At 47.4% G+C, this 12,677-nt stretch overlaps 2 protein-coding genes across 3 annotated transcripts in view; one reads left to right on the forward strand and one right to left on the reverse strand.

The window, feature by feature from the left end:
- COG4 (component of oligomeric golgi complex 4) overlaps window positions 1–6,737 on the reverse strand; it is a 32,000-nt gene extending 25,263 nt beyond the window's left edge. Inside the window, exons 1-4 of the mRNA XM_084644632.1 lie at window positions 6,571–6,737; window positions 5,332–5,414; window positions 4,324–4,438; window positions 1,063–1,237 (exon numbers count right to left, since the gene is read on the reverse strand). Of these exons, the coding sequence (XP_084500758.1) occupies window positions 1,063–1,237; window positions 4,324–4,438; window positions 5,332–5,414; window positions 6,571–6,711 (514 nt within the window). The 5' untranslated portion in view covers window positions 6,712–6,737. The remainder of the gene's footprint in view (window positions 1–1,062; window positions 1,238–4,323; window positions 4,439–5,331; window positions 5,415–6,570) is intronic.
- A 240-nt stretch (window positions 6,738–6,977) lies between these two features.
- Window positions 6,978–12,677, forward strand: part of SF3B3 (splicing factor 3b subunit 3) — a 50,970-nt gene continuing 45,270 nt past the window's right edge. The window contains exons 1-4 of one of the 2 annotated variants that reach the window (XM_084644217.1): window positions 6,978–7,118; window positions 10,035–10,151; window positions 10,572–10,898; window positions 12,029–12,201. In XM_084644217.1, the coding sequence (XP_084500343.1) occupies window positions 10,082–10,151; window positions 10,572–10,898; window positions 12,029–12,201 (570 nt within the window). In that variant the 5' untranslated portion in view covers window positions 6,978–7,118; window positions 10,035–10,081. The remainder of the gene's footprint in view (window positions 7,119–10,034; window positions 10,152–10,571; window positions 10,899–12,028; window positions 12,202–12,677) is intronic. The other variant, XM_084644218.1, reaches the window with a different exon arrangement.

A 12,677-nucleotide genomic window follows, 5' to 3' on the forward strand; every position in this document is an offset into this window, starting at 1 on the left:
CAGTTCAAAGGTGCCTAATGGACAAATGAGGGCCCACAAGGTAAACAAACCTGACGTGTGCATAAACTCAGTGGAAAGAGGTCCACCCTCAAGAACATTGAATCTACGGAGCAGTAAAAGTCGAAGAAAAGCAAAGAACAGGACAGCAAGAGTGGAGCTGAACTTACAGCCAAGGAGAAGAAAAATTGATTCTTCCCTAAAGTGACACAGTCTATTGTTGAATGATCTCTTTTGTTCTTGTTAATAACAATGCATTTGATATTAACTGCAGAGTAACGAAGGGTACCATGTACAAACTCGCAAAGGTTAACGTGCTGGTAACCTATGGGTTATTACTATAGGTAGTAAGTACTTGGTTATGTTATTTAGCCTCCTGGGACAATTTGGGGGGTTTTCCCTTATCAAGTTCTAAAAATTTAAAATGATCCCTTTTGTCTTGGTTTGCATCTGCCTCGCCTCACAGTTAGCATAACCTAGCCGGGTCACTGCACATGATTCAACTTTATCAGACACCTACAAGCCAGTGATTTAATATAAGAAATTAAACTATAGAGCAGAATCCAGGGACAAGCTCCTAACAGGTATTCCAGCAGCCCTCTGGGCATCACACCATGATGCTGCAGTGGGCCCTCACTGATGAGCACCCTTCCTCCCATCTTTTCTATCATGCACCACTGATTAGTGCATTTAGCCTGCTGGCTAGTAAGTGGCTGCCAAGCTCTTCAAGCCCCAAGTCAGTAACTCTACATGTGTGGCAGTTTGCATAGTTTTAGGGCCAGAAGGGGCCATTATGATTATCTAGTCTGACTTCAGTAGCCTTTGCAGTAACTAGCCACCTCAGCTTTCCCCCGAGTAATATTTGAACCTAATTATATCTCAGAAGTATTCAGACATTTCCATGTAAACGGCTACCTGCAGAAGCTGCCAACTAATTCCATAATCACAGTCTTTGTTAACACACCCATTGGCTTCAGTTTCTTTGGCTCTGGACAAAGTTAGAGCCTCAAAAAGCAAGAGTGCTCAGGTTATTTTACTAAACAGCTACACCTGGACAGCACCTACCCTCCTGGCCTTGTCGGCTCAGCTCAATGACTGATTTGTCCAGAGACAAGTAGCGGTGGATATGAGCAGCTGCTTGTTCATAATCTTCATTTCTCAATGCTGTTTGAACCCCATCCATGCAGAACTTCAGGTCCAAGATGTCATCAGCTCTCTGGATGGCCTGATAGAGGCGGTTCTGCAAGATAAACAACAGTTAAGACTTCCCTTCCGTGGCTGGGCCAGAGCAACAGAACTAGAGAGAGGAGAGTACAGCAGGAGGGGGAGGAGAGATGGCTGCCAGAGATGGAGAGGCTACTTCGGTATAAGGTCAGCAACTAGCTGGATGAGAAGCTTGAGCTGCTTTGAGAGTTGTGATGGATAACCTTAAAGGAAGAAGGGCCCCAAGTCTGTCCACCCAAAATCTGGATTGTACTCAAGAGCCACCCCTAATTTGCACAGAACAGAGCAGATTACAGCTCACTCACCTTTAGCAGAGAGGCCTGGTCTGCACAGATTACAGGTGTCAGCATGCAATCTTTAAATCTACCTCTGTACAAAGAAGATGGTAGCTCCAGACTACAGCATGGACCTCTGAGGTCCATGTCTACCTCCATTGTCTCAACCTATTACACCAGGAGTGAGGAAGGGAGGAATCATAGAATATCAGGGTTGGAAGGGACCTCAGGAGGTCATCTAGTCCAACCCCCTGCTCAAAGCAGGACCAATCCCTAACTAAATCATCCCAACCAGAGCTTTGTCAAGCCGGACCTTAAAAATATCTAAGGAAGGAGATTCCACCACCTCCCTAGGTAACGCATTCCAGTGTTTCACCACCCTCCTAGTGAAAAAGGTTTTCCTAATATCCAACCTAAACCTACCCCACTGCAACTTGAGATCATTACTCCTTGTTCGGTCATCAGCTACCACGGAGAACAGGCTAGATCCATTCTCTTTGGAACTCCCTTTCAGGTCGTTGAAAGCAGCTATCAAATTCCCCCTCATTCTTCTCTTCCGCAGACTAAACAATCCCAGTTCCCTCAGCCTCTCCTCATAAGTCATGTGTTCCAGTCCCCTAATCATTTTGTTGCCCTCCGCTGGACTCTTTCCAATTTTTCCACATCCTTCTTGTAGTGTGGGGCCCAAAACTGGACACAGTACTCCAGATGAGGCCTCACCAATGTCTAATAGAGGGAAACGATCACATCCCTCGATCTGCTGGCAATGCCCCTACATATACATCCCAAAATGCCATTGGTCTTCTTGGCAACAACAGCACACTGTTGACTCATATCCAGCTTCTCATCCACTGTAATCCCTAGGTCCTGTTCTGCAGAACTGCTGCCTAGCCATTCGGTCCCTAGTCTGTAGCGGTGCATGGGATTCTTCTGTCCTACGTGCAGGACTCTGCACTTGTCCTTATTGAACCTCATCAGATTTCTTTTGGCCCAATCCTCTAATTTGTCTAGGGCCCTCTGTATCCTATCCCTACCCTCCAGCGTATCTACCTCTCCAAGTTTAGTGTCATCTGCAAACTTGCTGAGGGTGCAATCCACACCATCCTCCAGGTCACTGTGGTCACATCACAAGAGAGTACCACTATTTTTCCTCACCCCAAACTAATGAAGATATTGAACAAAACCGGCTCCAGGACCGACCCTTGGGGCACTCCACTTGATACCGGCTGCCAACTAGACATGGAGCCATTGGTCACTACCCGTTGAGCCCGACAATCTAGTCAACTTTCTATCCACCTTATAGTCCATTCATCCAGCCCATACTTCTTTAACTTGCTGGCAAGAATACTGTGGGAGACCGTGTCAAAAGTTTTGCTAAAGTCAAGGAATAACACGTCCACCGCTTTCCCCTCATCCACAGAGACAGTTATCTCATCATAGAAGGCAATTAGATTAGTCAGGCATGACTTTCCCTTGGTGAATCCATGCTGACTGTTCCTGATCACTTTCCTCTCCTCCAAGTGCTTCAGAATTGATTCCTTGAGGACCTGGTCCATGATTTTTCCAGGGACTGAGGTGAGGCTGACTGGCCTGTAGTTCCCAGGATCCTCCTTCTTCCCTTTTTTAAAGATGGGCACTGCATTAGCCTTTTTCAGGCTGTCCAGGACTTCCCTGGATTGCCATGAGTTTTCAAAGATAATGGCCAATGGCTCTGCAATCACATCTGCCAACTCCTTTAGCACTCTCGGATGCAGCACATCCGGCCCCATGGACTTGTGCTCGTCCAGCTTTTCTAAATAGTCCCGAACCACTTCTTTCTTCACAGAGGGCTGGTCACCTCCTCCCCATGCTGTGCTGCCCAGGGCAGTAGTCTGGGAGCTGACTTTGTTCGTGAACACAGAGGCAAAAAAAGCATTGAGTACATTAGCTTTTTCCACATCCTCTGTCACTAGGTTGCCTCCCTCATTCAGTAAGGGGCCCACACTTTCCTTGACTTTCTTCTTGTTGCTAACATACCTGAAGAAACCCTTCTTGTTACTCTTAACATCTCTTGCTAGCTGCAACTCCAGGTGTGATTTGGCCTTCCTGATTTCACTCCTGCATCCCCGAGCAATATTTTTATACTCTTCCCTGGTCATTTGTCCAATCTTCCACTTCTTGTAAGCTTCTTTTTTGTGTTCAAGATCAACAAGGATTTCACTGTTAAGCCAAGCTGGTCGCCTGCCATATTTACTATTCTTTCTACACATCGGGATGGTTTGTCCCTGTAACCTCAATAAGGATTCTTTACAATTCAGCCAGCTCTCCTGGACTCCTTTCCCCCTCATGTTATTCTCCCAGAGGATCCTGCCCATCAGTTCCCTGAGGGAGTCAAAGTCTGCTTTTCTGAAGTCCAGGGTCCGTATTCTGCTGCTCTCCTTTCTTCTCTGTGTCAGGATCCTGAACTCGACCATCTCATGGTCACTGCTTCCCAGGTTCCCATCCACTTTAGCTTCCCCTACCAATTCTTCCCAGTTTGTGAGCAGCAGGTCAAGAAGAGCTCTGCCCCTAGTTGGAATGCTATCTGACCAGCTCTGATAAACAGGGGATTTCCTTTTTTTACTTGTACATTGGTACTGCCTAGGAGCCTGAAGGAGGTACCAGGATCCTGCCATGCTAGGTGCAATACAAACCTAGAACAAATCAGGGCTCGGCTTCAGCTCCTGTCTTCCCGCATGCAGGTGAAGAGCTCATGCTCCTCTATCTGTTAAATGCATACTTGCTCGTCTACTCACCCACACACAGCAGAAAGAGAGCTCAGTGCATAGCTTCCACATTGTCTTGTTACCTTAGCAAGATCAAGCTGCCGAACTTTACTGCTGACGTTTTCAGCCAGGTTACAGGTGAAGGTGATCATCCCAGCCAACTGTCTGGCATCCCCCTCAATCAGCTGCAGGTTAGGACTGGAAACAGATGCAGGGAACATTGGTTATACATATGAAAAGTGGATATGAAGCAGCAGTACATTCTGCGATGTATTTCCCCACACAAACACTTGCATCTGCCAGCACCATGGTCTCTCACCCCTCATGAACTGCTGCGTACTTTCACTGAAGCAAGAGGCCAAATCCAAGAGTGATATGTAGAAGAAAGCAGCACATCCAGGCCTGACCAATGGCTGTCTCCCTTGTATTAAAACGGTGTGTGGAGTTGGATTGATGCGCTGGCCTTGTGTTTTGTGGAACTGCCATCTTGTATTCCAGAATCCAAGCTTTTATTAAATATAATTGAGGATCTAGCTCTTACGGTCATAAAAATAACTTACAAAATGAACTAGAGGTAAGTAGATGCAGTAATGTCTGCCCAAGTCTACAGACAGTCTGAAACAACAAAGCTGAAGAGGCATTCTATTTCCATTCATATAAATTGACTGTTAACTCTTAAGCCTACTGTTAACAATTTGAATGTAATCTTTGTTTACAATTTCACTACTGATCAAAGCATGAGTGGGACAATTAAGAAGAACTTCACAATCTACTGTGAATGGCAGCTCATTCTGTTGTCACAGGTGGTCACATCACAAGAGAGTACCACTATTTTTCCTCACCCCAAACTAATGCTGTATAATTCTTTTTCATGTACCTTTCATGTCAAAGTGTTTTCCAGACAGAAATTGCTTCCCACAACGACAAGCAGCTTCATCTGTGGTAGAATGAAGCAGCTGCCGAACAGTGTAAGGTAACATTACAAGGAAGAATTTGATATCCAGAGCTTGCTTACTTTCTTTTTTAACCAAAGCATCAGATCACATAGTACTAGCTTCACTCAAGCAGGATTAAACTGGTGAACTACTAACCCCAGACGATGAAGGGTGACCATCTTGCTCTCTATGGTATTCTGTTGTTCCAGGAGCGCCTCCAGCTCTTCCTCCACCCCTTTCTGAAAAAGAAAGCAGCCCCACGTCACTTCATGCCCCTTTCAGACCAATCATCAACGCCACTAGCTAAGAACCAAACTCTCAAATCAGGAGCATGAGCCAAGCAGGGCACTAAAGCTTCTGAGAGTTCAGCTCACATGCAATCCTTCAAAAGCCCAGAAATCCATCCTAATCTGACAGGTTTCAGAGTGGTAGCCATGTTAGTCTGTATCAGCAAAAACAACGAGGAGTCCTTGTGGCACCTTAGAGACTAACAAATTTATTTGGGCATAAGCTTTTGTGGGTTTGCCCATGAAAGCTTATGCCCAAATCAATCTGTTAGTCTCTAAGGTGCCACAAGGACTCCTTGGTGTTTTTGCTGATACAGACTACATTTACACCCCAGTCTCTTCTCAAAGGCCAATTCTGGGGTACGCGGGCAGTCCTTTATCACACAACATTTTCTTAAAAAATCACCTCTGCCCAAGGTACGGGTGACCAAGCTGCCTACATGAGTGAACCAGAGTTCGGCAAGTTGCTCCTAGGCTTAGAAGATAGGGTTGCTGCAGAGGCAATAGAATCAGCCTGTCAGGGCTGTAACAGGTGGTCAAAGAAGCATTTAACGTTGTTCTGTAGCAATCTTTCCTGACCATCTAATGAAGTTCTGGCAAAGAGACATCCAGTCTTTCTGGTCAGAGGCTATATCACCACCCCATCGGGGGCAAAGGGAGTGGGAGTACTTGAATAACGTGACGACAGCTTCGCTAAAAGAACCTAAATAGAAGAGAACAGTTGGGAAAATGGCTATATGTTAATTTTGGAAAGTCACCCGCCCTAAGTCAGAGATACTGATGTTTTCCCTCCAAACGAGATGCAAGTGATTCCCTGCAGCGTTTTAGCACGCAATAATGGCCAGCTCATATGCAATGCGTCTCAACGGTAGCTCTCACAGCACTTGAGGAGGAGGTCAGTGACAGTGCACGGCGGCCAGGACACCGATCTACGCTGCAGTGAGCGTTTCAAACAACGCCCCGCGGTTCTCCCGCAAAGGAAAAGGAGTAAGTTTGGGTCCTTTTCTCCCGTCCCAGGGACCCGTCTCTGGGGCAGGGCGGAGGGTCCCGACTCCCGGAGGGGGCGTGGGGCAGACCCAGGACCCGGCGCTAGGCGGAGCCGCCCCACCTCCTCCCCGCACAGGCGGCTGTAGGCGGCCTCCAGCTCTGGCAGGTCGGTGAGCGAGCGGATCCGCTCCATAGAGAGTGACGAGGCGGAGACGCCGCCTTCCCCCCCTGGCAGCCACAACCCCGAGACAGCCGCCGCCATCTTTGGTTCCGGGTGACACCGTCACTTCCGGAAAAGCCTCCGAGGCCCCAGCGATGCGGTCCGCGCGGCAGTTAGGGCTGTCCCAATTGGTGCCTGAGTGGCCCATCCTCACGAGGCCTCTCGGTTTGGGTTGGCGACGCGGAGCGAGGGTCTCCGGGGGTCGAAGGCGGCGGGGTAGGAGCCCCGGGGGAGGTGCCTCGTTTTTGTGTTGGGTTCGTTCAGGCATTGAGCGGGACAGCCCTGCGTCGCGCGCGCCGGCGCGTCGGAAGCCCCGGGGGCGGGGCAGGTCAGGGCGCGCGCTGGGTCGATGGCGGGGCGGGTTGGCCGGCCGGTGGCCTAGGGGGAGCGAGCGAATCTGCCGCCATCCCGCGCGGTGAGAGCCGCCGCAGCCTGCGGGGCAGCGACGGGTAGGAGAGTGCGACGGGCCGCGGCTGTGGGGCGGGGTATCGGCCGCGCTGTGCTCCCCGAGCGCGCTCAGGAACCGCCCTGGCTCTGCGGCCCCTCCCGCTCCGGGCGGGCGTGGGGAAGGCGGGGGAAGGGCGGGGAGAGGCCGTGGGGCGGCGGGGAGGCCGTGCACGTCGAGGTGAGTGCAGGCTGTACCGGCGGGAGCCGCGCGCGGAGTGGGGAGGGGGGAGGGGATTGTGCATGTGGGGCGGGGGGAACACTGGGGAAGAGCGGAGCCGGGCGCTGGAAACTGGTGGGGAAAGGAAGCGAGATGTCAGTGGGAAGAATATGCAGACGGGGCTGGGGTGGGAAAGCGGGGAGCCTTCCCCTTCCTTTCCTCTTTGAATGGCCTTTGGGTGCTTTGATTGCACATGTTTGCCTGATGCTGGTCCTGTGCGTGCTGCCTCACAGCGAAGAGGTGAGCAACTTTGCCTGACTTTTCTGTTCCCTGGGAGAAGCCAGGCCTCCTTCATAAACAGGGTGACTCTGTGGAGGTGCCCGAAGACAAATATTTCCATGGGAGGAGGCACAGATGCCCTTGTTTCTCCAGGACTTTATTAAAGGGCCGCTATTAGCTTGAAAATCAAGTCCGCTGGATAGGTAGCTCCAGGTGCTGAGTCACTGTTGTGTTTTGTGGTTTTACTATCACTGGGAGCTATTTTCTGGTCTAAACGTTTTTCTTTCCTCTGTTGCTGTGTGAAAGACCCACACGCAGCGGAATTTTGGTCTCCCCTGGGGGAAGTGGAACTGACCGCACAAAGGGTGCCGAAATGCACCACCAGCGACACCATCACAGGACCTAGCCAGATCAGCCACACCATCACCGGTTCATTCACCTGCATGTCCACCAATGTAATCTACGCCATCATGTGCCAGCAATGCCCCTCTGCTATGTACATCGGCCAAACTGGACAGTCCCTACGTAAAAGGATAAGTGGACACAGATCAGATATTAGGAACGGCAATATACAAAAATCTGTAGGAGAACACTTCAACCTCCCTGGACACACACTAGCAGATTTAAAGGCAGCCATCCTGGAGCAAAAAACCTTCAGGACCAGACTTCAAAGAGAAACTGCTGAGCTTCAGTTCATTTGCAAATTTGATACCATCAGCTCAGGATTAAACACAGACTGTGACTGGCTCGCCAACTACAAAAGCAGTTTCTCCTCCCTTGGTGTTCACACCTCAGCTGCTAGAAGAGGGCCTCATCCTCCCTGATTGAACTAACCTCCTTATCCCTAGCCTGATTCTTGCTTGCATATTTATACTTGCCTCTGGAAATTTCCACTGCATGCGTCCGACGAAGTGGGTATTCACCCACAAAAGCTTATTCTCCAATACGTCTGTTAGTCTGTAAGGTGCCACAGGACTCTTTGCCGCTTTTACACATCCAGACTAACATGGCTACCCCTCTGAGAAATGCACAAAATACACTGGAAAATAATTTTTTAAAATTTCAATTTTAAATTTAATTTTAAATTTAAACCTTTAATTTAGGTGGAAGCTGCTGGCCTGTTTCCCTTATCTACCTGTAGAAATAAGCATTTCAGGCTAGGTCTCTACAATACGGGGCAGACAAGGTAACCTGCTCTAAGCCACAATTTGCAATGGTGCAGCTTACCCCAGTTTCAAGCAAAGGGTGAACGCCATTGATGAAAATAGCAGCTTTGTTTGTCTATGCTAAGAGTTTGTATTGTACTGCCAGCTGGCCACTGATGGCTGTGATCTGTAACCAGTCTCTTGTTTAAAATGATGCCATCGAGGTTGATGAGCCTAACATTAAACCAAACCTATTTTTATTTTTTTTTTAAATGAAGCCCAGATTTATTCTTTCCTTCCTATCAGCACTTCCATACAAGAGCTGCAATATTCTTCTCCATTACCTATAAACCCAAGGACCTAGAGAATAGAGCACTGAACTGAAAGTCAGGAGACATGGGTTCTTTCCCTGTCTCTGCCACTTGCAGAGGTGACCTTGGACAAGTCACTTCACCTCTCCATGTCCTAGTTTATCCATGTGTAACGTGGGAATAACACTTCCTTCCTCTGTAAAGTGCTTGGATTGCTACTGATGAGGTGGCATTATTAGTGATATTATTAAATTCTCAGAAGCAGACAGAAATGGAGTAAAAATACACAGGGAACAAGGACTGAAGTCAGTTTTGACAGCTTGTCCTTGCAAGAGCGTAGCCAAGGGCCTGTGCTGTTTCTGCTTGTCACTCAAGTCAGGTGCCTGCAGAACCAAACAAAGCTAGTATGTCAGTTTTCATGCAGCTCAGCATCTGTCTTAAACTTAGATCGTAAATTGTATTAAAAAATCACTGTAGGCTAATAATTTTACACCAAATTACCAGGTTTATCCTTCGTTCCTTCTAAATGAGTGTGACATGGATCGAAATGTCAGAGTCAGCCTAAAGGACCAAAAAAAAGCTGACCTGCTATCTTTGTTTAAAAAGGAACTAAATGTCTTTTAAAGTGAAACCTCTAAATAACTAGAGTAGGAAGCTAGAGCTTTCAGTGAATAGCTGACTTGATCTAGTGGACTGAGCCATGGAATGGAGAACCAGGAACACCCAAGTTCTAATCTTGGCTCTGACTTGAAGTCTGTGGCTTTGAGCAAGTTTTCCTATTGTTAAAATAGGGATAATCTCATGAGTACAGAGAAGGCTGGGGGGGAGTCCTGATTAATCGGTGTTTGTAAGGTCCTTGAATGTTGGCCAGTTAGAATAATATGATTCATGCAATCTCAAAATTGTGTCTGTGGGACACAGAAACACAGGCTGTTTAATGCTGTTCCTTTGGGCTGACACAATGTACGTTTTAAATGCAGATCCTGTTTTGCATATTCTTAATTTTTGTTGCTGTTTTGTTCACAGCTGACTCAATAAGTGAGACGCATGAGTGAAGTGGATCTGTCGCCACCATGTTCCTTTACAATTTAACATTGCAGCGAGCCACTGGCATCAGCTATGCCATCCATGGCAATTTCTCAGGTAATCTCTGCTCTCCTGACTAGGAAACTTTCAGGCTGAAGTAAAGCAAGGTCTTTTCCATTATAAGCTACTTAGCTACAGCATTAGTTTTTCACTGAGGTTCTGCTCCTATTAGTGCCGCTACCTGGGTTGACTAAGAAGCTGCAGTTTGAGGGAAAGATCTGGTCTTGAGAAAGTTCCTGGTTCCAAGTTCTTATAAATTCAGATCCTGGTTTTCTCACTGAGTTTGCGGGGCCTTAGTTAAATCATTTAACTTCTCTCTGCCTCAGTTTTCTGATCTGTAAACTGGATACTTGAATACTCTGGAGGCTGTGAGACTTGCTTTGGTGATTAATGTTTGAAAGGCACTTTGAATTTCTTGGTTTTTACATCTCCTAACTTATAGTTGGTGATAAGTTTCTCATGGCTTTGACTTCTTAGGAACCAAACAACAGGAAATTGTTGTTTCCCGGGGGAAGATCCTGGAGTTGCTCCGCCCTGATCCCAACACGGGGAAAGTACACACCTTGCTGACAGTGGAAGTGTTTGGAGTCATTCGCTCCCTCATGGCCTTCAGACTGACAGGTGGAACAAAAGACTATATCGTGGTGGGTAGTGATTCGGGTCGCATTGTTATCCTGGAGTACCAGCCCTCCAAGAACATGTTTGAGAAGATTCACCAGGAAACCTTTGGCAAGAGTGGCTGTCGCAGAATTGTTCCTGGCCAGTTCTTGGCTGTGGACCCAAAGGGCCGTGCTGTCATGATCAGTAAGTCAGTGGGGATCTATACTGTCTCCTTAGTTGTAGCATTTAAAGAAGTGAGTGGGGGAAACTGATTCTCCTTGGAATTGTTGCTTTGCCTTTTCCTTACTTCAGGGATGACAGTTTTTGCAGCCTGCTTCTCAGCTGTAGCTTCTCAAGTGCTTTTCATGCAGGCATTTCATTAAATTCCAGCCTTTGGAATAAAAAGTCCAGATGTATGGCATTTGTTCCTGCCTATTGTCATGATTGCACAAATGAGTGCCAAAAATTGGGCCATAACAGTGTAGGAAAGAAACCTGCTCAGGTAGTGGTAAGCAAACAACCCATTTGAGGCTGATGATTGGAAAAAGGGAAGATGGGATGCAGACGACCCAGTCATGGTGCAGCCAGCTTCCTCTGCCTGAAATGATGATATGAATTCATGTCTCTTCTCTGAGATTGACTATGGAGACAGCTGCATTTCTGATCAGGCCCTGCAGGTATAAACTCTTAAATTATTCCAATTTTCAGGGTTTGCATTACCAGGCAGCTTAACAACTGTATTATAGTGAAAATAATGACAATAGTGGCTTGGAAGGAAGCTGCTTGCTTCCTTTTAACCTGAAGGTAGCACTGTGCAATTCGTCTGTTATTCAGGATGACAGCTGAGAGCAGGACTTGCTCAGTAAATTACTGTGTATGCTGTGTATCAGCAAAGAAACGCATACCTCAATTACGGTGCAATTTTAGAGGGTTTCCATGGAACTGTTTCCCTTCTGTTGCATAGCTGCTACTCTTTCCTCATCTGTTAGCTACTGTGGCTGCATGTTTTGCCAAGCAGATGCTGCTGCAGATTTTCTGCCTGTGAACTGAACATACCTTGAGTTGTGGCTTGTGTGAGTGGAGCTTAAAAAGGTCATCTGCAAGGTTAAAGCTGTTCCTGAGTCACTGATTCGTTTTTAAAGATTTTAAATACTGAAGTTAGGAAGTTGACATAAACTTAAGTGTGATGGGGAAATTATGGGACAAGATGTTATGTTTCTGTTTTCCTGCAAAGCCGTCAGTTCGCTGTTTTTGCGCAAAAGCGGGTGGTGGTGCAGTTGTCTTCAGCTTCGCGTCCCCAATCTAGGTATTTTATGCACTGTTGTTCCCTGCAGGTGCCATTGAGAAGCAGAAGCTGGTATACATCCTGAACAGAGATGCTGCTGCCCGGCTCACCATTTCTTCCCCACTGGAAGCCCACAAGGCCAACACCTTGGTCTACCATGTGGTGGGAGTAGATGTGGGGTTTGAAAACCCAATGTTTGCTTGTCTGGAAATGGACTATGAGGTAACCAGGGACAAGGTCCTTGTCTCTTACCTTAGTCCGTCTGCTCAGTTAGCCCAGTCTCCTTCCTCTCTGTCCCTTCAACTAGAGTGTCCACTTATGCCAAGCCTTTTCTGCCGCGCTAGCTGTCTGGGACAACCTCCCTGGGTCTCTGCTCATTGACTGTCAATCTCATTTGCAATCTTAGCTGAAATCCTCTTAATTGCTTGGTCCTTCTGTTACTGAACTGTGAACTACAGGCCTCCCTGCTCAATGCTCTTTTTGTATATTCTTCTCACTCTGGCCTTTGCACTTCATTCCAGTGCTGCTGTTCACATTTAGAACTGCTTCCCTCTGCTGCAGCAGTACCCTCCCCTTCACTTGCATTCCTCCTCCAAATACACTTCCCCTGTCAAGCTTTCAATTAGTGATCCACCAGAATTACTGCCCCAGGTATAGATGCGTTGTCTGTGAACTCATTGAATTGGGAGTCATCTCTC

Source organism: Lepidochelys olivacea (genome assembly GCF_965140295.1).
Source record: "Lepidochelys olivacea isolate rLepOli2 genome assembly, chromosome: 12".
In the NCBI taxonomy this organism is placed as follows: Eukaryota; Metazoa; Chordata; order Testudines; family Cheloniidae; genus Lepidochelys; species Lepidochelys olivacea.